The 23,351-nt window shown below is 44.2% G+C and overlaps 2 protein-coding genes and 1 long non-coding RNA gene across 8 annotated transcripts in view; 1 reads left to right on the top strand and 2 right to left on the bottom strand.

The window, feature by feature from the left end:
* The window catches only part of MAP3K21 (mitogen-activated protein kinase kinase kinase 21), a 41,322-nt gene extending 30,975 nt beyond the window's left edge, over positions 1-10,347 (bottom strand). Inside the window, exon 1 of one of the 3 annotated variants that reach the window (XM_042796104.1) lies at positions 8,705-10,347. In XM_042796104.1, the coding sequence (XP_042652038.1) occupies positions 8,705-9,446 (742 nt within the window). In that variant the 5' untranslated portion in view covers positions 9,447-10,347. The remainder of the gene's footprint in view (positions 1-8,704) is intronic. The other 2 variants (XM_042796102.1, XM_042796105.1) reach the window with 2 other exon arrangements.
* Positions 10,348-11,008: 661 nt separating this feature from the next.
* Positions 11,009-12,297, bottom strand: LOC116965441. The gene is made up of 3 exons (XR_004409355.2): positions 12,210-12,297; positions 11,981-12,129; positions 11,009-11,427 (listed from the first exon to the last, which is right to left on the bottom strand). It is a non-coding gene; the product is annotated as an uncharacterized LOC116965441 (long non-coding RNA).
* Positions 12,298-13,392: 1,095 nt separating this feature from the next.
* The window catches only part of PCNX2 (pecanex 2), a 160,505-nt gene continuing 150,546 nt past the window's right edge, over positions 13,393-23,351 (top strand). For all 4 annotated transcript variants that reach the window (XM_042795740.1, XM_042795741.1, XM_042795739.1 and 1 more), the window contains exons 1-3: positions 13,393-13,545; positions 19,852-20,057; positions 21,896-22,013. In XM_042795740.1, coding sequence (XP_042651674.1) covers positions 13,393-13,545; positions 19,852-20,057; positions 21,896-22,013 — 477 coding nt within the window. The remainder of the gene's footprint in view (positions 13,546-19,851; positions 20,058-21,895; positions 22,014-23,351) is intronic.

Here is a 23,351-nt window from a genome sequence, read left to right as displayed (position 1 = left end):
AAACAATCTGCTTCAAAACAAAGCAGAAAAAAAGAAAACACATATAATTTGAGCCCACTTTTTTTTTTTTTTTTTTAATACAAAACTTGGGAGTGAAAAAAAAAAAAAAAAAACCCGAAATATATTCTGTGGGGTAGAAGTATTCCCGAGATCTGTCCTTGCAGTTTCTTCAGCAGCTGAGCAATAGCCCCTCAGGACTCTGCATTTCCAAGAACTCTATTCTTTAATAGCAAAGGCAAAACACTTATTTTAAAATGAGAACTCTGAAAACTTGGCAGTGCTCTCTTTCTATTTGGGAGGAGAAAATGGAAGGGAAAACCTGTTCTTTTGACTCAATAATTAGCATAACATTCAGTAATGAGTTAAAAAGTACAATTCTTTCCTTTTTACATAACACACAAGGAAATAAACACCATTAGTTTCAGAGAGAACAATGGCATCTAATCATAATGGAAAAGAAAAATCACAAAACTGCCCAAGCACCTAGAACTAAAATATAACCAGTTCCAAGGGTTAATTTGTTCCATAATGAACCACAGCAACGAAGCAGTTACTCCCGCATTTTCGAGAGGGAGGGCCAACTTATCAGCTCCAAGTTAATAGCACACCTGCCAACACAGAGATTTTAGTCACTATGAAGAGAACAAAGCGTGATTATATAGCCAACACTGGCATGTCTAGGACTGATTTAACTGGAGCTATGACCCCACACAAAAAAAAAAAAAAAAAAAAAAAAAGTTAAACTTGGCAGGAAGCTCCAAGAAGGAAGAATACTTCTGTGGTGACATTATACAAATACCTAACTTTTCCATCTTACCATATATAACCCATGACTTTAAGATGCATTAAGTGTGTCAACATTTAAACACCCACTTTCATTCAGTTACTGATCTGAGGTTAGCTCTTAGTTACATGGTCAAACAAGGCAAAAATGGTGAAATTAGTTTTAAACTCCCAATCCAGGTATGTACACTTATGACAGAAGTTTTTATTTTGGTACTGCTACTACAGACTGCCAAGTCATTTCGTATTTATGATAACTTACCTATTTTTATCTATATATATTATTAGTTCTATTTTTGTTGACTTCAATGCTATAATTTTGCCTTTAAGAACAACAAAAAAAGCTCACAAAAAAAAAAAAATCACTGCACTTTTTAGAAGCATTGTTACTGAAGGTCACTTAGATGAATTTCCATAGTTTAAATGTTGAGAAATCATCAGAAATAAAATTAAAGGACAGAAATCACCCATGCTGCAAACACTCCTTGCAAATGTTCACTGTACAAGGCCATCGTGTTTCAGAACTCAAAACATTGAAACATGTTTAGAAGAAAGTTTATGCTTAGTGATAAGAAAACTTACAGATTGCAAACAAAAAGCCATTCTCTCCTAAGGTCAAAGAAACTACAAAACAGCATTCAACATCCAAATACAGTTCAGTGATATGTTACTTGTCTATTATTTTGAGGCTGCATAACATAACTTTTCAATGGAACTTTTAATATTTGGTAAGAGGGTCCAAAGGCATGCACTGTGCTTGCAGTCCCAAGAGAAGCAAAAAAAAAATAAAAAAAAAATCTGTAACCGAAAACTCAGTCACATCTCAGCTAACACTATCAATGCCCAAATTACATCCCCATTTTGCATTCTTTTGTTTAAGTAGAATACCTCATTTCACAAGTGATATGGTCAGCAGGTAAACTTCCCACAGTTTAGGGGAATTAATAAAACTATGTCAGTATTTTAACAGCTCACTGGAGGTATTTAGATGCCTGTTTTTCCATTGGCTTCTATGGAAATGGGTTGCTAGCTCAGTGCAATTTTCAGAGGCAGGTACGTGTGTGACCGTATCCTTAGGGTGGCAGCTTTAAAATAAAAATTGAGCCAAGAAATGCTTGAAGTCTTCTTCAATATATACAAATATTACACACAAACACTCTAATCCAGAGTCCTATACTTCAATTTATCATGCTGTGCCAAAACAAAACTCTTTCAAAGACAGTCAGCAAATGTGACATGACTACCCATGTTGAACATGAAGAGGTCACTGGAAATCTTGGTGAAAATGAGCCTCTTGCAGAAGCCTGCTAGGAAAGAGTCCAACACTGAGCAGGAAAAAAGAAAAAACTTCCACCAGCTGTAAACCTGATCACTTGGTGCCTTACAATGAGAAAGAAAGAAAAGACAGAGAGAAGAGAAAGATATGAAGAACCAAGTAAGGTCCAGAAAAAGATCGAAGTAACATTATTCTTGAATTAATAATCCTACCTGTTAAAGATGCAGAGTCTCAACACCAAATAAAGAACAACACTACACTTGTCAGATGGACATAGTTGGGGAAGCATTAAAATCAAAGTCTGTATTAAAAATGAATTATAAATAGGAGTATTAAAATTTCATGGGTTTTTAATTAATTGTATTACATTTAGCTACTGTTTCAGCCTAGAATCTTGTTTTCAGCATTAAAGACTGTATGTAAATATACTTGAGCCCTGTTAACTTTGAAGGAATTTGTTCTAAATTAATTAACATTGGTTTTCCAATTAATAGTTATTGCCATTAAGTCTTCATCGACAAATAAAATAACTGCTGGATGTTACTCCTCCTCTGGAAGCTTACAGACTGTACAAATATCGTGCTACAGAGCAGTAGTTGACAAAATTTCATTTGACAGATATTGTATTAAAACCATGAAGTTCCTGAATACTAATTTTAAGTGTTGAAACACATCCTTCAACTGGAAATTAGCCTCTATGACATTTTAGTGGTAGTTATTTCTACTGCGGATTGAGATAACTGAAGCAATCAGTTACTCAAAATTGTCCTTTATTGAATTCCAGTATCTTTCTAAACACAAAATATACAACATACTTATATGCAGCAAGTAAATATATCAAGTGAGTATGAAACAGGCATAACACAAAACATTTCCTTCGATGAACTGGTAGAAGACACACTATCGCTCAAGGCTGCTAAGCATTTGCTGCTCCCACAGAATCCAAACAGCCTTCAGGGTCTCTAAAAGAATAAAAACCATATCTACATAGTCTGAGCTCACATCAAATAATGAAACAAATTACTGGGAGCAACATTTTATGAAACGAAGTGCAACATTTTCATGTGACATAACTACATTCAAGAGAAAAACTTACTAGAATTCAATGGCCCACTAACTTTTTATAGATCATCACCTTCAAAAAGAGATGCTATTTCCCAAATCGACAAAATTCTGCAATCCTACCACAGTTTGCATGTGGGTGGTTTGATTTTGCTTTTTTTTGGTCATCCTTTTTTTTTTTTTAAAAAAAAAAAAAGAATACTAGTGGACAGTGTTATTAAAACTAGAACTTCTTCCTGCTATACACTTCCAGATGCTGCAGGATGTATGACCAGTTTTTATGTTGTAATGTAGCAGCATTATCTTTACAGCAAAGCACAAGGCAGGGTTACTGCCACTCACAGAGATGGATGGAATAGGAAGCTGGTGTACCTGAAACAGTTTCTAGCTTTATGCAATTTAAGTAATTAAGAATAGTGCAAAGCATTTAATTGCCATGATTTCCTATATGAACACAGCATGGAAAACTAGTAACAATTTTAAACTGCTAAATATCCTCTGGCCCACTGCTTTATCTGACTAACATTAGTCAAAGTGATACCAGGTCCTTGGAGATAAGGTTCCTATGGGTTTCATGAAAGTCAACTGCCTTACAGATGAGGAACTTCAGTTAGTTCTGCCAGAAAAAAAAAAACATTCATTCCTCTCCAGACCTCAGAGAGGCCAGCCAGTAGGTGCTTAGCAGCTAGCCTGGCAACACAAGCAGTTTCAAACCAACCAGAGCATAGGCAGCCTGCTGCAGGAGGTGCAGGAGTCACCCAGTCCGGGAGGTGGGCACTCTGGGACAGCCAGGCTTAGCCCAGCAGGGACACAAAGGATAAGGAAGGGAACAGGAGAACAGAAATGCTGCAGATGAGGAGAGGGAGATGCAGAATGCATACCCGTAGAATATCAGGGGGTTTTTTAGTTGCATTACAATATAACGGGTGAGCAGTAATTGGCACAGTGCTATTGACAGAAACAACTCCAAGTTTCATTGCCATTAGAGGTCATCTTGGAACTTTATTTCCAAAGAAAGTTAGGTTGAAGCTCAAATCTGCTGAAAAGCCATCTCTCTCTTCTCCCTCAAAACTACCAAAGACAACTGTAATAGAATTTAATTTTGATTTTTTCTTGGTAACTGTACATTAGAAGATCCTGAATTTCAAACATTTAATAACATATAAGTAACCCTTACATCTCTTCTTGTGATGTAAGCAAGTCTTCCCTCTTCAGTACAGAGTCAAGAGATAAATAATGCATCCCAGTGATTTCAGAATAAATAAAATCTGATCAGAAGATGTCAGATAGGTTTAAATCTAGTTTCTTTCTCTTCCTCTCCCCGAACAGCTAGACTGAAGTTGTTAGGCAGAGAAGTTGGAGAGAAAGTACTTTTTATGAGTTCTTGAAAAATATCTCCATCTTATTTTAAAGGTGTTTAATAGCATAACTTGAGCGATTCTGCAGCAAATAACCTGTAAGAGCAAGGAATCAGAGATAATTGTTCTTGCTGATCTCAAACTCCAGGACACGTTCCCTCATCAAAAACAACTGATTCAACAGTTCTGTCAAACCACATCACACTTCCTTTTGAGGTTTTAAAACCAAGTCATTTCTATTTTCTGCCTGCTTTTCATGAGACAAGTTTGAAGAATGTCATATTAAAGTGGATTGTCTAACTGCAGTTTCACTGTTCACTTGCATGTTTGATTCCTTCAAATTTCAAGTATTGCTCTTGTTAGCATTGTCATGTCCATGGCCTTATTCAACAATCCTTGAAACTCAAGCTGTCCTTGACAATTTCAAAAAGTAATATAAACGCAACATCCTTCAGAGGGCCAAAGGCTGCAAAGGATCCTGGGATGTCAGAGGACCTGGTGAAAGCCATAGCAAACTGAACCCTACTCGCATATCCATCTACAACAAACAAGCACAGAGTACGTTATCAGTATTGTCTTAGTACACATAATCTGCACAATCAACTTCGTGCTTTACTTTGTATTCATGGATCAGTCTATGCCATAACCAAGATATTCTGAACTTTTTGTAATGTCCTACACGTAAACAAAGCAGCTGCACTAAAGTGCCTTTTTTTTTTTTGAGGCAGAAGTTCTATACAGTCTGAAATCAATCCCAGAAACACAAACTTCTGCTTTCTTTACACTAGACTTGAGAAAGTAAAAAACTTACACACTCAACCTGAACACGTTACTAGCTTTCCTCAGAATACTAAAAAAGTATCAAGAAAGGCTGTACTGAGCTCTTAAACAATCACAGGTCTCGTAACTAATGGGGTGTCCTTGACCAGAAGAAAGCAATTTGATTCCCCCAGAGAAAAAAAGTTGCCCTTTCAAAGAGTCAGCAAAACAGCTGAGATGAGCTAAAAATACACATGTAACTATTACTGTACAGTCTTGTAGATGAATTCCTGTTTATTTCCAGTGAAACCTAACTTCTTCATAATCAGATGGTATGCTAAATTTGCACCCAGGAGATACAGTTAAGAATGTTCAAGTATTTTCACAATTTTTAAGGTATCTGCTTTTCAGTTAACGTATCATTTAATTCAGAACTCCCTGACCATCCACGATGGTTTGAAAAACTTCAAATTTTCTTTCAAATTTTTTCTTCAGGTTTTAGATAGGTAAAGTCCACCTCTTACTCCTTAATTTTAGATTATCTCTTTAATCTAGAAAGTGTATCTAAGAACTTAAGAACTGACTATGAGGTAATTTTTCTCAAAATAGACCATGTTCTTTTTCAGAGTCACTTCTCCTAATGTCACCTGCACAAGGTTTTACAAAGCACCCACAATTTGCAAATCAACATGGTTACTATGTTTCATTTTATCAGACATACCTAAAGCTAAAAGTGTTCTTTACACCTTTGTTTCATTTACTTTTGAATAACCTTTAAATATTATTTCACATAGACTCCAGAATTGAACAAACTCTGCTACCAACAAAACTTGAGAGTTACCCCTTACTTCCTTGTTCTTCCCTCCCAACCAAGTTTGTTAGTTTTTCTTCCCAATATAGAAGACATTTGCATAGCTATTTATTTGCTTTTTCTTGCCTTGGCAGAAACAAAAATCTTTTCCCACCTCCCAAAAGGAGCCCAAGTAAACTTGTATGTACAAACCTAGGCGGTCACTGCTGTTAATAAAATCCTGCTGCTTTCATGGCTTTTCTGTTTGTGGCACCTCCTCTCCAGCCATGACAATTTGGCATCAGCTAAACTGTACTAGATATGGTGTCCTATAGATCCCAACTCCACAAAATTGCTTGAGGAGAAGTAACACACTTGCCTTTGAGATGCTTGCTTTGCCTATTGTCTGCCAACCACGAGCCCAGACACACATCCCTTCTGGATCACATATCCTGATGGAATGGGCTCCCTTCCCCTGGCTGGAAAAATTAGTTCCTGCCTATTTGCTAGGGAAATAGTTCGGGAGCATTCCTTGCAATGCCACGTTAAGGGCAGTCATTTCTCTAATTTGTTGTCAAAGGATGAAAATTTACTTCTTAACAAAAATAACTGAGTTAGCACAAAACATCTTGTATGCTACCTAGAGCTGCTTAATGGAGAGCACTGAACCACCACCATTAGCAGTCCATGGAAAACAGCGATGAGCATCTGAGGAATGGGTGCTGCCAGATCCCCCTCTGCAGCTATAGCCACTGCTGCACTGTTACTATCCACACCAAGCAAGTGGATCAGTCAACCCTGGCAGCTTTCCACTCCTACTATGTAAGTCTGGAAAAGACTACAGTAAAAGAATCAAGCGAAATCTTCAATGAACAGATGAGTTATCAGAACAGGGAATACACTCATGATTCACAGTCATTTTAAATTCATGTTATTGAACTTAAAAATTACTATAGTAGATTGTGCCACTAGCACACCATCGCCTTCTGGTGTTATCATTTAGTTGGATGATTGAGAGACATAATTCTATTTAACGTATTCAATACTGTCTTCAAACTTCACTAAGAAATATGGGTGAGAAAACTAAGTAGCTAAAGTTAAGCGCATATGTAACAGGCATCAGTAATGAAAGCTGAATAGCCACATATGTTGAGATTATAATCAAAAGCACGTTTTTAAAACGTCCTGTCATTAGGTACATTCACCTAGATGATAACTGTAATCAGTTCATAGCAGTAACCAATTCAGGTCTAGGTGCTACGCTAAACCACAGGGTTATGAATTCATTTCAGATACGGACTTTGCCATTGTCAATTTAGGAGGCTAGCATGCAGCAACCCACTTTGTCTGGGAAAAGCCACTAAATACTCAAGGTACAGCAGCTCACTCTGAACACAGCAGCAAACTACGAGGGCACAAGCTGCCTACAGACAGCTTGCTAGAAATTAAGGTACTGGCCATGACCCTAAAGGTACATTCCAAGAGTTCATTGTTTTGTGCTACAGACAGAACCACAAATGTAGCTGAGCTAGGTCCTTTTTTTATCAAACAAACAGTGAAAGTGTTCTCGGGAACAGTCCCATGACTGAGCCTTCTCTTAACAAGCCATGCATGATGACCTTCAAGACACGCTGCAAAGGCCTTTTAAACAAAGTGCTTCAAACTTGAATGAAGCTTTTTTATTTCTGCTGGACTACTTAAAGATTCCTAACTGGAAAAAAAGTAACATATTGCTGCGCATTTGGCACATTCAGAATAAAGAGAGAGTCGAGATGGCTTCAGATATTTATGGAAGCAGGCCGATTTCCATGTTCAGGTCACCAATTCAGAACACAATTATAAAGGCAAGTCATAAACACCTCTATTCTAGTAAGCCAGCCTTCCAACAACACAACTGCCAAAATCTTAGATGCTCTTGTATTGACAGATGGACCAAGGATCCATTAAGCATGAATTGAGCAACTCCCTCACTCTTCCAGGTGCTTTTGTCCATGCCAACGGCTGAAAGCAGATCTGGCAACCGCACAAGAGTTTCTACTGTTTTTAAGTTACTGTCTTCTCTGTCTCAATGTTCGCTAAGCGGGTGGATTTTAGCAATGCTAAACGCGTGCAATGAAAACCAGAAACACATATGGTTGGTTGGCAGTAGAACAGAAGTGATACCCCTATTAAACATTTCCCTTACAAGGTGCTTGCTTTACTGAAACTCTTAAAAGCTAGGACTAACACAACACATCAGGGTAAAAGAAACGTTGTGGCTGTGCACAGGATTTCATCTCGCTTTGCTTTTTAAGCGAGCTCCCACCCGAGAAAGCAGGACTTCGCCCAGCATTGCATTGCAAGTGAAGCCCACTCTCTCCCTGCCCTCCCCACAGCGCGCCCGTGACCGGCTCACAGCCACGGCAGCTAACCTGCCGCCACCCCCGTCGCGACGCCCACCTCTCCCGGTGACACGGGGCTCCTCGGCCGTGCCCGGCCGCCCGTTTCCTCGGGCAGCCGCCCCCCGCGCCACGGCCACGGCCACGGCAACCGCCAGCACCGGGCCCCGACAGCCCCGGGGGCCGGCGCCGCGCTGCAGCCCGGCCGCGGCAGAGGGACCGGGAGCGGGACCGGGACGCCCTCGCCGTCGCCTCCGCAGGCCCCTCCTCACCACCCCCCGCCCCGCTCGGGACTCACTGTTGCTCGACTTGAGGTCCCGGTGCAGGATGGGGACGATGGCCTCGTCGTGCAGGTAGAGCATGCCGCGGGCGATCTGCACCGCCCAGTTCACCAGGATGTGCGGGGGGATGCGGCGGCCCCCGCGGGCGGCCCCGGCCCCGGCCCCGGCGGCGGCCAGGGCCCTGTTGAGGGAGCCGCCGCGGGCGAACTCCATGACGAGGCAGAGGTTGGGCTCCCGCAGGCAGACCCCGTGCAGGGCGATGATGTTGGGGTGCCTCAGCATGGAGAAGAGCTTGGCCTCCTGCCGCACGCTCTCCGCCGTGGCCGTGATGTCCTCGTCGGGGTCCTGCCGCGCCGCCTTCACGGCCACCTCGCGGCCCCGCCAAGTGGCCCGGTACACCTTCCCGAAGCCGCCCACGCCGATGATCTCCTGCAGCTCCAGGTGCTGAAAGTCGATCTCCGTCAGGCTCCCCGCGGGGTCCCCTCGCCCCGCGCCGCCGCCGCCCCCCGCCGCCCCGCTACGGGGCTGGCGGGTCACGTAGTTGGCGGGGAAGATGCCGAGGCGGTGGCGGATCTTCCCCGCCCACCAGCCGTCGTCGCCAGACACGGCCGCGTCCTGCGACAGCACCTCCACCACGTCCCCCCGCCGCAGGCTCAGCTCGTCCTCGCCGCTCGCCTCGTAATCGTACAGCGCCGTCCACAGCGGGCACGGACCCCCACCACCGGCGGCCGCCGCCGCCCCGGCGCCCGGCAGAGCCATGGCAGCGACCTCAGCCCCGGCGGCCGCGAGCGCCGCCGACGCGGGGGCACCGGCCCAGCCGCATCCTCACCTGCCGCCGCCGAGCGGGAGCCGCGGGAGGGGAAAGGGCGTGGCCGGGGGAGGGGGCGTGGCCCGGTCGCCGCCGCCGCCACCGGTCTCGGTCAGGTAGGGCGCAAGCGCGCGCGGGGATAGGCGGGGAGGGGAGTGGCGGCGCCCCGCCCCCGCCCTCCCGCCTGTCCCGCTCCCTGGCCCCAGGGATTGGCCGCCGGCCGTCACGTGGGGCAGGCCGCGCGCCGGGGGCGGGCGTGTGGGCAGGTAGGCGCCCGCGCCCGCCCTCCCACGCGCGCAGACTGGCAGGCTCCGGCCGCCGCGGTGGGCGGGGCTGGGGCGCCGGTCAGCGCCGGGGGGGGGCGGTGTAACGGCACCCCCGGCCCCCCCCGCCGCCCGGAGCCGGGCGGTGCCCTTGGCCCCCGGACGCTCGGCTACTGGCGTCCGGGTGCAGGCCGCCTCTCCTGGCCCGGCCCGCTCCGCCCCTCGGGGCGGCGGAGCAGATTGAGGGTTGGTGCCTCCGCCGGCAGCTTCACCGGGATGACAGCCAGGCGGTTTCTGAGGAAACCAAGCGGCCGCGGTTCGTGTTGCCTCCGCCGCTCGCCCCCACCGCGCCTGGGCTTCCCCCCCGTGCTGGCTGCGCATGGGCGGGGGGCCCGGGCTCTGCGCGGCGCGGTCGCACCGTTCTTTCTCCGGGGCGCTGCCTGGAAATAGCGAACGCCGTACGGCTGCTATTTCCAGAGAAAGACTTTCGTGGCCTGAAGTGGAAAAACCCTACCGCTTCCCGAGCGACTGTAGCCGCTTCCTCGCAAGTGCGAGGGACGCGAGTGGGCTGGCGGGGGGGCGGCCCCCGCCCGCCGGCAGCGCGGTTGGCAGCCGGAGGGGGGAGGCGGGTTCGGCCGCGGCACCTGCCCGCGGAAGCCCTGCGGGTGGGGGGCAGAAGGAGCTGGCGTGGGGAAGGCGTCTCAGCTGCTCGCCCAAAATCCCGCGGCCGAGGCACTGCGCGCCCCTACAGAAACGCAAGGTTGGCGGCTGGATGTCGCAGGACTAAGGTTCCAATATAAAGGCAGTAATTCAAAAAAATTAAAATTACAGTATCCGAAAGTCATAAATCCTTGTTTATCCTACAGTCTAAACAGTGTCTGTAGTTGCACACGCAGGGCAAAAATAAAATCATGCAGAAAGCGACTTCCTGAACCATGTTAACCAAAAATAAAGAATGCAGAAGCAGCATGTCTATCGAGTCTTTTCCTATTTCCTTTAATATAAGGGATTGCCTTGCAGCTATTCAGAGAGATAATTACAAGCCTTTTCCTTATCTGCATATTTGCCTTATTATAAAAGCCATAAAGTATGTTGTAATACAAGCATTCTGCCACACAAATTCCACCTTGAACTGTATCTGTTATCTAAAAGAATCTGCAGGAACTAATTAAGTGTGGAATGTTTTGGGCCAGACACGGTATTGGTTGCAGTACAGTGAAAAGTTTAAATATTTATTTAGAGCTATTATTCCAAAATTTGCTCTCTGAAGTACCATTACCCACTAGCAATTGCTACACTTGGGTTATTCTTTGTTCAGAGTTTCTGCATCACCCCGCGCTTAGGATCTCGGTGTGCAGTTGCTGTTCCAAGGAGTCCTGGGGATGGAAATGATGTCGAAGCGAGCCCTGCAAAGCGCCCATCGCTCCTCTGACGGCACCACCAAGCAGGGTTACTCACCCCGGGGAGGAACGGCATACCGTGGGGCGAGGCTTTCTGCTCCGGCTCTCACCAGTGGCTCTCTGTCTCTCTCTCTCTCTCTCGAAGAGTGGTCACGTTTGTCCTCTTGGGTGCTCCTTCAGCTGTAGGTGTGGTACTGTGCGTCTGCGTTGTGTCCAGAACGCCTGTCCTGAGTTGGAAATCACAGGAACCCTTCGTGCTTGGAAGTACCCTGATACCAAGAAAAAAACCCCATTATCCAAAGATGAGGAAGAGTTGGAAGGTCTGAGCAATGGGCGGACAAGTCATCCTAATAAGACTCGTTGTTATATCCATTCCAATGAATCGTGCACTACCTGGGGCCTCCAAATAATAACCTCCAAATAGGAGGTCTCAAAAAACAGAAGGGATGAGGTTTTGAAGTTTTCCCTTTCCACCTTTGCTTGCTCATCTTTCTTTTTGGGAGCTGTACATGTGAATGATCTTATTTGCTAGTACACATGTGGAAAACAACTTCAGTAGTTTATGAAAAATTAACATTTTTAATTATCACACATCAAAAATATTATTCATAGCCAGCTACTGCACTTGATTCAATCATTACATTTGTGTTGACAGGCTTTGTCATCTTTGAAAAGAATCTGCACAGGGTAAAATAAAAAATTTCCACTCAACAAGGGAGAGGCTTGGGTAAGGTGGGTGCACAGGGGCAGCGCAGGAGTCACTGCTGGGACCGTGCCTCCTTCGTACAGGTCGAGAGGCTTCGCTGCTTGCCAAGGACTCACCAAGCAAGTACACAAGTCCTGTGGCTATAGATCCACAGACACCCGAGGGTGCCTGCGCCGCTGAAGGAAACGGTGCCGTTCCTCCCCTGCTCCCAGCCGTATCCTCCCTCCCAGCAAGCCAACACAAGCACCCAGCCTGGCCACAGCACCTGCAACAGCATGAAGCGGGATGAGATAGGGTTCGTTAGCTCACAACTACAGTGGTACAGTATCATCTTTGGTCTCTTACCTTTGTCTAAAAAATCCATACAAAGCACACCAGAACAGCGTGTTTAGTCCATGAAACTGTAGCCACAGCAAGGAACAATGAAAGTAGCGTAAATTTGGTGAAGTAATGATTAAGCTGCTTGGCTGCCTCCATTTCATACATGCATCCTTCAGAAAACTGACCACAGTAGAAGTCTATACGTGCAGGAATGTCCCTGTAAGGGGCTGATGGGACACGTGCAATTGAAGTTCATGGCTATTTTCAGATGGCTGAGGGTGAGAGGGAAGGAGTGCTGTGTATGATCAGATCTGGTGTTCGCAGCCCAGCCTTACACCCCTTCCTTGAGGGGCATCCTGTAGGGATATGCCCTGTGCCCTTATGCCCCACATCCTTCACTGCCTTTGGCCGCCCCTGCTCAAGGCTTCCACGGGGCTCTATCCTCCATTTCTGCTCCACTCCCCGCTGCTTCGCACACCTGTGCTTCCCCCCCATCCCACCTCACCCCTGTACCTCTTCACTCTGCTAATTTGAGGTCAGCTGCCATCAAATTCTTCAACGCAAAGCACTCTTTTGCCCTAAACTCCTTTTTGAAAGAAACCCAGTATTTTTGATGGCATTTTCCCACCTGCCTGCCCAAAATACAGCTCAAAACAGCGCAAAAAGGTCAGTGCTGAAGCTGGGCAGAGCTCAAAGCTCAAAAACTCGTGATGTGTCAGGCAAAATTAATAACCGGCACTGAAAACAAGACGAAGGTTGGGGAGGGGGCCCCGGTGTGTGAGGGCGGTGTGTGTGTGAGGAGCTGACGCCGGTGCTGCCTCTTTGCCGCGCGTTTTTCGCACCTGTGAACCAACCTCGGGGCCGCCCAGGGCGGGACGCCGCGGTGACGGACGCCTCCGCGCCAGAACTGCCCCTCGCCGCGGCCCGGCCTCTCCCCGCCTCTGCGGCCTGCTACCGGCAGCCAGGCGCGGCTCCCCCGACCCGCTCCCACCGTGGCACCGCATCTCGCCCCACCCGCGGCGGGGACGAAGCGGGGTGGCTGTGCCCGGGGCGGGGGGCGGCGGCGGCGGTTCGGGGTGGGGCGGGCGGGATGCTCGGCGTCGCGGGGCACCATGGGAGAATCCGCGGGCGCCCGGCATGGCGGCGGCGGCGGCGGGCGGCTGAGGGGCGGCGGCGGCGGCGGTGGCGGCGGGGGGGGGCGGCGGCCATGGTGTCGCCGGCGGCGCGGCTGGTGGGTCAGGGCGTGTGGGCGGCGCTGACCGGGGGCTGGTACCACGACCCGGAGCAGGGCGCCTTCACCAACAGCTGCCATCTCTATCTGTGGCTCTTCCTGCTGACGCTGCCCATGGCCCTGCATCTGGTGAGCCCCGGCCCCGGGGGGTGGGGGGGCTGGCGGGGGGTTTTGGGGGGGCTGAGGGGGGCGGCCGCCGCGGGCCTCAGCCTGGAGGTGGCAGCGGCCAAGGCGTGAGCGCAGCCCGGAGCGAACTGACCTCAGCGGGGAAAGGTGAAAAACTCGGCATCTCGGGTTTTCTGTGAAGATTTTGTGCCTAAAGGTTGAGGGGGAGTAAGTGCGCTGGGAGCGTGAGGCCGGGGCCGGACCGCAGCCCTGGTGAAGCAGTTGGGCAGGGGTGAGTGGGAAAGGGGTGCGATGCTGGCCCCCAGCGAATGTCTACTGACCCTGGGGTCGTTTGGTTAAAAAAATCTCTTTTAGAGACTTTTTTTTTTTTTTTTTTCCCCAAGTTTGCTCTAGTCTTACCTGCTGAGAAGGGTAAATAACTGGGAAAATTCAAATATCAGGTAATTAATATGCCTCACTGAATGTCACTGGTGAGTCACATGGCTTTTCGTGGTATGCAGCTCCCTTTGTGCTGGAATTTAAACGTTGCAGATAAATAATTTTAATAACTAGAATGTGGTCGCCAGACTTTAAGATAATTTTCCGTGAAAACTCAAAACTTTTGCTCTATTTCTATGTGTTTTCCTAGTGTGTGAGAAAAGCTTAAAAGTATAGTTTGCTGGATCATTGCATCTGTTCACTGCTGTGTTCCTCAGTGGTTGTAGCATAATATTACTTCCATTGGAAACAATTTCTATCCCTTTGGTTCTCACAGTGACTAAACTAAATTCTTAACTAAGTTCTGTAGAATTCTTGTTTTGTTGGATAAAATTTCTAAATAGGTCGCTTCACCCTACGGTCAGATATTGGCCTGATTTTCAAAAGCAAAGAGCATTCACAAGTCCTTTTGCAATCCCAGTAAAAAGCAAACCTTGTATTTTTAAAAACCAATTGGCACACTTATTTTGTCGCTTCAGGTTGCAGTGAATTCTTGTAAGCATGGGTCATGGGGTTAACGAGCCACGATAACAATATGCTTTCTTCTGATTGACAGGGTCTATTTCCTATGCAAACTAGTGAGAATCTTATATTGTATGATTGACTGTCAAAGTGGTATGTGTGATGAAGAAGCAAAAAAAGAGTAAAGGTGAATTTTTTTCCAGTTGATATAAGTATGTATCTGAAAGGGTATGTATTTCCTTGTGGGAAACTTCTGAACTAATAGCATGGAAGAAGGCATGCAGAGTTGCACGAAAGAACACTGGATACGAAGATTGTAGGTCAGAGCTAAGGTAAAGAAAGACATTATTTAAAGGGAGGGGGAGAAAACCTGGCTTATCTACTGAGCTCTCTTTCTGGCTTTGTCTTTGCCTGTCTAGATGGACTTGCTTTTTCTGCAGACTGGCTGACTTTCTGATGAATCATCTGGTTAAATGCAGGACTCGTGTTCTTGAGCTAATGTATTGCTATGGGAATTCTTTATCTTTGATAAGTGTAATGCATATGTTATGCTGCTTGAGAGTAATGATGTCCTTAAGTATTTGTTTTCTTGCTTTTAAGCAGTTGGGCTTTGTAAACTTTGTGCAAGACGTGTATTCTTTCCACTCAGAAACTTGAACCTGCTTTTTAACGAAAGGTTTTCTTTGGGGAGTTTCATTTATAATACTACATTCAGTAACGTTTGGGATGATATTTATGTTACACAACACCAATACTTCTGGATTCAGCTAAAGCGGTCACTGCCATTTCTTGAAATGGCAAAGTCAAATCAGAGTACTAGTACTTAAAATTTTTCCTTTGCTTGGGGTAATCTTAATCACATTGTCATCAAAGTCAGTCTCTCTGAAACAGTTTGGTTTGAATGAAATTCAGAACTTATCCAGCTGTCTTTAGATTTTTCATGCTAGCTCAGCGTAGAGGTGCTGACAGTAGTCAGGAAGCTTATATTGGCAAGTTGTCACGTGGATCAAGGCTTTCATTCTCTAGCTTTGTCAGCATAGTTTACTTTGGTACTATTTGTTCCGTTATTAGCTTCCTCACCCTGAAAATGCAGATCTGTGTTTACATCTCTTCCTTTTCTTTCTCATTTATCCTTTGCAGTAGTAAATATGCAATTAAAAATGTATGTTGGATATTACTTGGAGCACCATTGCTGCTAAAATCTACTTTCAAAATTGTAACAAGATCTCTTCTAACTTTGCCATGTCAACTCTCAGATTATGAATTAAAGTTATCTCATTCCACCAAACAGTTCAGGGTTCCCAGGAGTTCTGTGCATGGAAATAGTGGTAATTGTTATACAAAGCCACTGGGCTGAATACACCAGCAGTGAAAGACTGGTAACAGTAGAGATGCAACTTTGGGAATGCTGGTACCATAGTTTATTTTACAAGCCACAAGAGAATGGACATCCACATTTTGGTGAGTCACCAGAATGTCTTAGTGAGTGTTTCTTCTGCCTTTTGTGAGACAGGAAGCCCTTGAACTTACAGGGTTGTTACTTCTTACGAAGTACATCTTCAAATCATGCTGTGATAGAAGTACAGCATGGCAGTATAAGGGTGTGGGCACATAAATTACTCACAGGTAATCTGTAATAAAACTTGCAGTGTGTCAGCTGTTTCCAGTCCCATTTGGCCACACTTTACCCCACTTTATCTCTCTGTAAAAGTAAGGTTATATATACCTCTGTAAAAGAGGTAAGCTACGCTGTATTTATTGTGTGATAGGATGCGCACTCACAACTGAGTGTACACCCTTGGAATGTTTTCTGCTACCTGTGTTCCCACATTTTATTCTATGTGGTGGACATCTCTTTGTTATTAATTCAGCTAAATTAACATAAAAATATTTATCTTTGGCTCCAGTATTAAATTGCTCACTCGTACCTCTGCAAGCCTGGTGGCAGTGGCTGGCTGTGTATTTATTTGGTAGTGGCCTCACTTGTGTTGTGTGGTACACAAAGACAGTGAGACCCAGGCGCAGCACCATCTTGCTTTAGGTGCCTCAGGTGCTCAAGCATCAGGTGGGATACATCTGGGTCTAATGTACTTTAATCAGTCATTCCAATTTACAAGGTGTGGTATTTTGTTCAAAGGTTACACACCTTTATATTAAGAAGTGTATACCTCAGTCACCTCTGCCTTTGCACAACTCACATAATGTTAGTAGATATGTGAAGAAGAATCTGGCCATTCCCCTGAGAGCAATCTCTGGGTGGGCAGAAGCCCCAGGGAAAGGCTCTCCCTGCAGGGGCAGGTCAGCTCTGTTGGGTTTGCAGTGGTAAGTGAGGCCACATTGGGAACACGCCAGCCTTGCATTTCTGCCTGTGACCCCACGCGGTTCTGGTGTGGGGTATAACAATGGAAGCTACTATGTTTTGGTAGAGTTTGTAATTGTAAACATAGGAAGACCTGTGTTTTGGTAGAGTTTGTAATTGGGCGAGAGCAAAGAAATCTAGAGCTACAGCTCCCACAGAAACCCCTGGGATGTCATGAAGCCTTCTTTCTAACAAATTTGTATTTGTTGATTTTTTTTTTGTGTGTGTGTGGGTTTATTTTTTTTTATTTTTTTTTTTTTTTTCCTAGCTTCTAATATGATGTCAGCTCAATTGAAGCTTTTCCTGTCACTAGGGCAGCACATTCAAAAGGCCAGAGAGCTGAGTGGGTTCCCTTTGTTAATGCAGGAGGTGTACTTCTGTGACCTTGTCCCAGTGGGGTGCATTCTCTCAAAGTTAGTTGAAAGTGGCCGAAGAGTTAAAAAGTTATTCAGCAGAGGGGATGGAGAGAGGATGAATACACAGACACATGGTGTGATTATAAAACCTCGTTTCCATAGGAGACTAGGCTAATTATAACTATAATGCATCAAAAGTGAATCTCTCGAATATCTAATTCCTCAGTGGTTTGTAACTTAATTCCTTCTTAGCTCAAGCAGATTTGGTAGCTTTCACCTATTAGTACCTGGGAACACTGACTGTGGTCACATGACACTTGTATCCTTATGCAAGAGGCCTGATTCAGAAAATGGAGAGCTTTCCATTCTCAGCTTCAACTTTCTCCTAATTCCTCACGTGGACAGGGAGCAAGCTGCTGGCTTGTGCTATTTAGCTCGCCCCAGGATTCAGACTGTTAAGGATGCGCTGGCCTTCTACCTAGGCGGGCTTGGGGTTTTGAGTGTGCATGGCAGGTGCGTGGGGGAAGCACTGCACGTCGTGGGTGGGTGGGCAGGGAGGCCACAGGCAGGCTCGGGACACATCTCCAGTGGATCTGGTCACAAGGCAGGGGTGAAGACGTGCGGTACTTGGCATTTGCTAAAACTGGCCCTCTTTTTCACTTTGAAATCTAGGAGCTTCCTTTGATGCTCTCTTCTAGCAGGCTCTATGCACGCATAGACTGCATTACTGGATGTCTATTTTTGTTGTGTCCTCTTGACATTATTCATGTAATATTTATTAAGCTTTATGAACATCGCCTACAGAGCATCTTTTCTGGTGGCTCATTCTGAGCTGTTACTTCATGAGTGGTTGGCCTGTCCTTTTTAGTGTATAGTTGAAGAGATTCCTTGGAAAGTGAACAAATGTCTCTTTTAAACAAATCATTACAGACACTTGGCTATCATTCTTTGTGAAACCAAGCAATTTTTAACTTGTGTTTTGCAAATACATTAGTCATAAACCACACATTCTTCAGCCTCATCCACCAGACTTTACACCCTGAGATCATGGCCTTGCCAACTGATCCTCTTTCTGGACCAGATTCACTGCATAAGTGAAGGCTGTGCTTAGTTTCAGTATATACATAGTACCATGATATACTCCTAAGACACTAAGCCTCAACTTGTAGAAAGTAATGTCTTCCTTATTATGGATCATTAGTAGTACCTACATGTTAGATGGCTTCTCCGCTTCTGTGCAATAGAAGCTTTGTATATGAATCAGAATAGTCATAAAAAAAGATTTGCCTGAAAATTTTCACATGTGCATCTTGAAGGTATGAAGTCTCACTAAGCCAGAAGCAGCAGCAAAATAGCAACCTACTTGTCTGTAATAACACAAAAATGATTCAACATACTAATTTCAACATCAAGATAAGTACGGTGATTTGTTCTAGAGATGAAGTAAGTGTGCTTTGTTCCTTCTTTTCCTTCACCTAAAGTGGTCATTGTAGTTTATTTGTGAATCTGATAAGACTTCTAGTATTTTACATCCAAATGCTCGTTGACCTGCAATACTGATACTTAAAATGATAGATCTGAGCCCAAAGTAAAGACCATTCTTAAAAATTAACTTTAGTAGGCTTTTAGAAAATCCTGAGCATTGAAAATCTTCCTTTCTCCACACCACACCCCCCACTCCCCCTGCTACAAATTGTGTAGGGATGTAGTAACCTTCTGTTTAAAAACAAAAACCTGAGAAGAGATTAAACTCATTGTGAGACTGTAACTGCATGACAACAATCCATAAGGGCATTCCATGACTAATGATAAAGTCTTCAGCCCTTCAATTATAACTGCAAGTGCCCATTGCTATAATTTGTCCTTTACTGTAAGGAAGTATTTATGTATAAAAATGTTGTTAGTATGTCATGTCTGTGAAAGAACTTTACAGGCTGTAGTTGAACTGTAATTAATTTTAATGACTAAGAAATATGGTGGTCATCACAGATCAGCAAACAGATCACACAGCTGCAAATTAACAATTATGAACTTCAGAAAAGGAATTCAAAGAGGCTGTCTCTCCAAATGCATTTTATTGATTTGTTTTTACTAGTCCTGATTAATTATTTAAAATTCTTCAGTGGTAAAGATACATGGGAACATGTTGTGAAGTGTTAGAAAAAGAAGATCAAAATAGAGCATTTTACTGTTAAATCATAACTGAGAAACAGGGTAAGATGACATAGTTTTTCAAAAGGTGTTCTCTGTTTGTAGATGACTGTTTCATTGTGTGTCTGTATTTTTGTAAGTTCATAGTTTAGGAAAGGCTGCAGCTGCATTATCTTGGCAATGCAGTTTTTTAAGACATTTTACAATGTTTTTCAATTGTGAGATTTTACCGATTTTGATAAGAAATAATATCCACAGCTAATCAAAAGAAGAATAAATATTGTAAAATGGTTTGAAGCTTGAACAAATCCTTAGACCTTTTTTTGTGAGCAGAACTCAAGTATACCATATGAAGATACACTAATTCTTGTGTTTGCAAAACTTAGGAGATGCACAAATAATAGACAATATGAAATAAAAGGTTTGAAAATTACTTTAAAAATTCTAGTAGCATCTTCTCAAAATAAATTGTTACGATTATGTCTTTATTATTTCTTTCTATAGGCTTTTCCAGCAAATGCAGTTACGGTTTTTGTGTACTGCAGCTCGGTGACAGTGTTCTTCACAGTGATAAAGGTGATCAGTTACCGCCTGCACCTTATGTTTGATAAAGGCGAAGTAATTCAACAAAAGCTCTCAAGAAAAAATGGAAGGCAATGTAAAGATACAGAGGCTCCAAAAGGAAACACGGTTCAGCCCTCAAATCATAGGTAAGGCTTTCATTGCACGTTGCTGGTACTTTCTGTAAAATGGATGAGTTTGCATCGTGGTCCTGCATAGCAGAAATGCCTGTTGACTGTAGAAAAACTCATTACAGTTGTGTGAGGAATGGCACTTTAAAAAACCTGCTTGGTGCTTTTTATTTTTGGCGGCGGCAGCGTGCTTGCAGTGAAGCAGGCAGAGGGGCACCTGGCTTGGAGGTGGGGCAGCAGCCGCGCACCGTGGAGGCAGCAGCAAGAGACCTGTCTGGGAGGTGCTATACAAGATCCTGGAGAAAACCAGGGAGAAGTTTTCTGGGGAAGCCTTAAACGCTTGCTCTTCCCTCTTCCTGCTGCGCTTACCTGCCAGGAAGAGGAGAGGAAGCGTCACGCATCTGCTGGCAAAGAAAATGTTTTAACACCATGGCTTTGAAAGCCTGAGCTTGTGTTGCCTTCCCAAGCTTATAGCAACTTTTTTCTCAGGTCAAACCTAGATGTGTAAGTTGCTTTTCCCCCTTATGTTTTATTATGACTGCCTGTGATGCTTCCATGGTCCTGTTTGTGAGGAAAGCTACAACCGCTTTTATTTCTCCGGGGCCGTTTGGTAGGTGTTTGCAGCCTCGCTACTGAGGAGCCAAATACTATGACTTTGCTGCAGAGAAACAATCTAAGTCAGTAAGGCAGCTTCCAGGTTGAGATGGTATTAAAGGTAGAGATAGTATTGGGCTAAAGACTAGTGCTGACATTTTCCAGATTTGTGTGTAGGTAGAATATTCCACTCTACACTTTCTGGAATAAATGGAGTCCTCTCTTGCTGGTTTTTCAAGCTTGAGTTATACAAACAAATGAAGCTGGCAAGCAGCTTCCAGTGTTCCCAAGGGTTATGACAGATGTGAAAAATGCTGAAATAAGGTACATCCAATAGTGATGGCAGCATAGAGATGTCCAAACAAAGCGTAAACTGAGTAGGTTTGTTACGACTACCAGTCAAGCTTCAACAGAGAGCTCTGTATAAGAGAACTTAACTTTGAGTATTTTTTGGTGTATTTGCAGTTGTTACTGCTAGCTCTGTGCAAGCTAAGTAGTATCATGATTGTTTGTGTATGTCTGTGCTGCTTTGTCCAAAAATACTTGCTTATATCCATGGAAGAGCTAGTAGAAAATACGTGTAAAAAGAGTTAGTGGCAGTTGAACGCATCCACCAAGGAAGTGATCAACAAGTTGCCTTACAACATATGAAATTAGTAATGGCTATATGTTTGCCTTGACTGAAACCTGAGAAGCAACTTTAGTTTGTGGTCTAATGATTATATTAATTTATATTATGTATTGCATTTCAAATTGTTGTTTGATGGTAGGTTTGCAAATAAACAGGCAGATAAGCAATGTGTACACAAGAGTACAGTCCAAGGATGTAACAAACAAAAATTGTGGAAGGAGTATTGTTTGACTATTATATGTCTAATGAGAAGTCCCAAACAGCCTTTTGTGCCAGTAAATCTGTGTGCATGTCAGACAGGCTAAATGACATTATATACACATAGGGAGCTTGAAGAGATGTCGTATTTCACATAGTAATGCTCTACTTCCCAAGACATGTGAAACATTTTATATTGAAGGATTTTTATTTATTTATCTTTAGCGAGTTGTCTTGGTGAGGAATTAGGTGCAAAAAGGGGTTACAGTATTTTTCAGGCCTGTGTTTTTAGCATTGGAGGGGAAAAACATGCTATCGCTTCATTGTGCTGTGCTGCTACTTCCTATTATTATTCCTCAGCTTCTTCCCCAAACTCACTGTGATCCCCTGTGGTAGGAAGCATTGCTTTATTTTTCATTCTCTTCCTTTTCAGCAATAATATCGGGGATAATGGTGTCATCTGTGAGAGCAACCAAAATGACTCTACCCAAACAATTCACGACAGTTCAAGAGTACAGGCTCTGCACTTGCAGAACTCTCCTGGTGCAGCGGTTAGTACGAGGTTTTCTGTAATAGTCTCCTCACTTTGTGAAGTCCACAGCTTACCACGCGGAGTTTTGTATTGCCAGGTACTGATCCCCTGAAGCGTAGGTCTGCCCTGAGGAAGAAGGGTCATTCCATGGATCTACTAGGGATACCACTGCTGTCAGTCAGCCTTGTCCTAAAGGTTTGGGTTTGCAAAGCTGAAACTGGTGTACATAATTCTGCAGTTCTTAGGAGGAGTCTGTCTGCTCTATAGATAGCAAATGGTTTTTTAAAATCTTGCCAAGTTTTCATGGCTGCTTTGAGAGGAGGGAGAGGCTAATGCAATCAGAGCAGCCTCATTGCCTTAGAAGGGATCTGCTCTTGAGCATTAATAATTTGTTTTTTGTGTAACTAGACTTATAAAATGAACCCAACATGTCTCTTGAGTATTTAAACAAAGCATAAAAACAATTATTTAAATCTAGGAGATGTCTACATGAAGCTAAAAATACATGTATGTGCATGCCATGCCATTGGCCGTGCTTTCTAAATCAATAGTGTATGAAAGGGGTGTATGTAGATGTTATTAAAGAAAAAATAGGAAACACCCATGAGAAAGTTGATGAGTTAAGTATTCAAAAAATTAAGAAACGGAATAATGCTGTCTGTGTAATATTAAGCTACTCCCATGTATACTGTGATAAAATCTTTAATTATGTGATCCCATGCTATTTTTTTCACAGGACTCCTGCCTCAGTCAGTGCAGAGGATGGTTAGTGATCTCTGAATAAGTAGCTATTTGATACTTCATTCTGTCTTCATATCCCTCTACCCCCACCCTGTGTCCCTATTTACTGCAAACTATTCAAATCCTAGTCTGAATCAGAACTATTTCCTCATTTCCTGGAGTGTTTTTACCTTTTTGTAGCATCTGTATGATTCACAGACATTAACAGTTTTCTTTCATGAGGTAAAATATTTTTCACCTTGTTTCTGTTCTGGTCCCCAGTATTCTTGTATTTGTCTATTCTGCAAACCCATTTCTTCTTGGGATCTTGTTCAAGTCTCCCACTTCCAAACATGTAGGTTGGGTCTTGTCAAACCTAGTCTTCTGTTTTTGCTGCCATGATGCCATCATGAAATTTTAGGAGATAATTATTTTCTTTGGTTTTGGTGCCTGTCAGGCAGAGTAGAGCCACGTTAATTTTATCCAATAACTTTTTTTCTAGTTACGCACTTAGGCTGTTGAATTTAGACTCCCAAAGTACTCCTCTGGAGTATAGTGTTTAGTTTTGGGCTCCCCAGTGAGTTTCCGCAGACACTGACCTGCTGATGAGAATCCAGCAGAGGCCACAAAGGTGACT

This window comes from Tyto alba, unplaced genomic scaffold (assembly GCF_018691265.1).
Source record: "Tyto alba isolate M040663 unplaced genomic scaffold, T.alba_DEE_v4.0 Super-Scaffold_22, whole genome shotgun sequence".
NCBI lineage: Eukaryota > Metazoa > Chordata > Aves > Strigiformes > Tytonidae > Tyto > Tyto alba.
The sequence above is the reverse complement of the archived record's forward strand: the minus strand, read 5'-3'. Positions and strand labels throughout refer to the sequence as shown.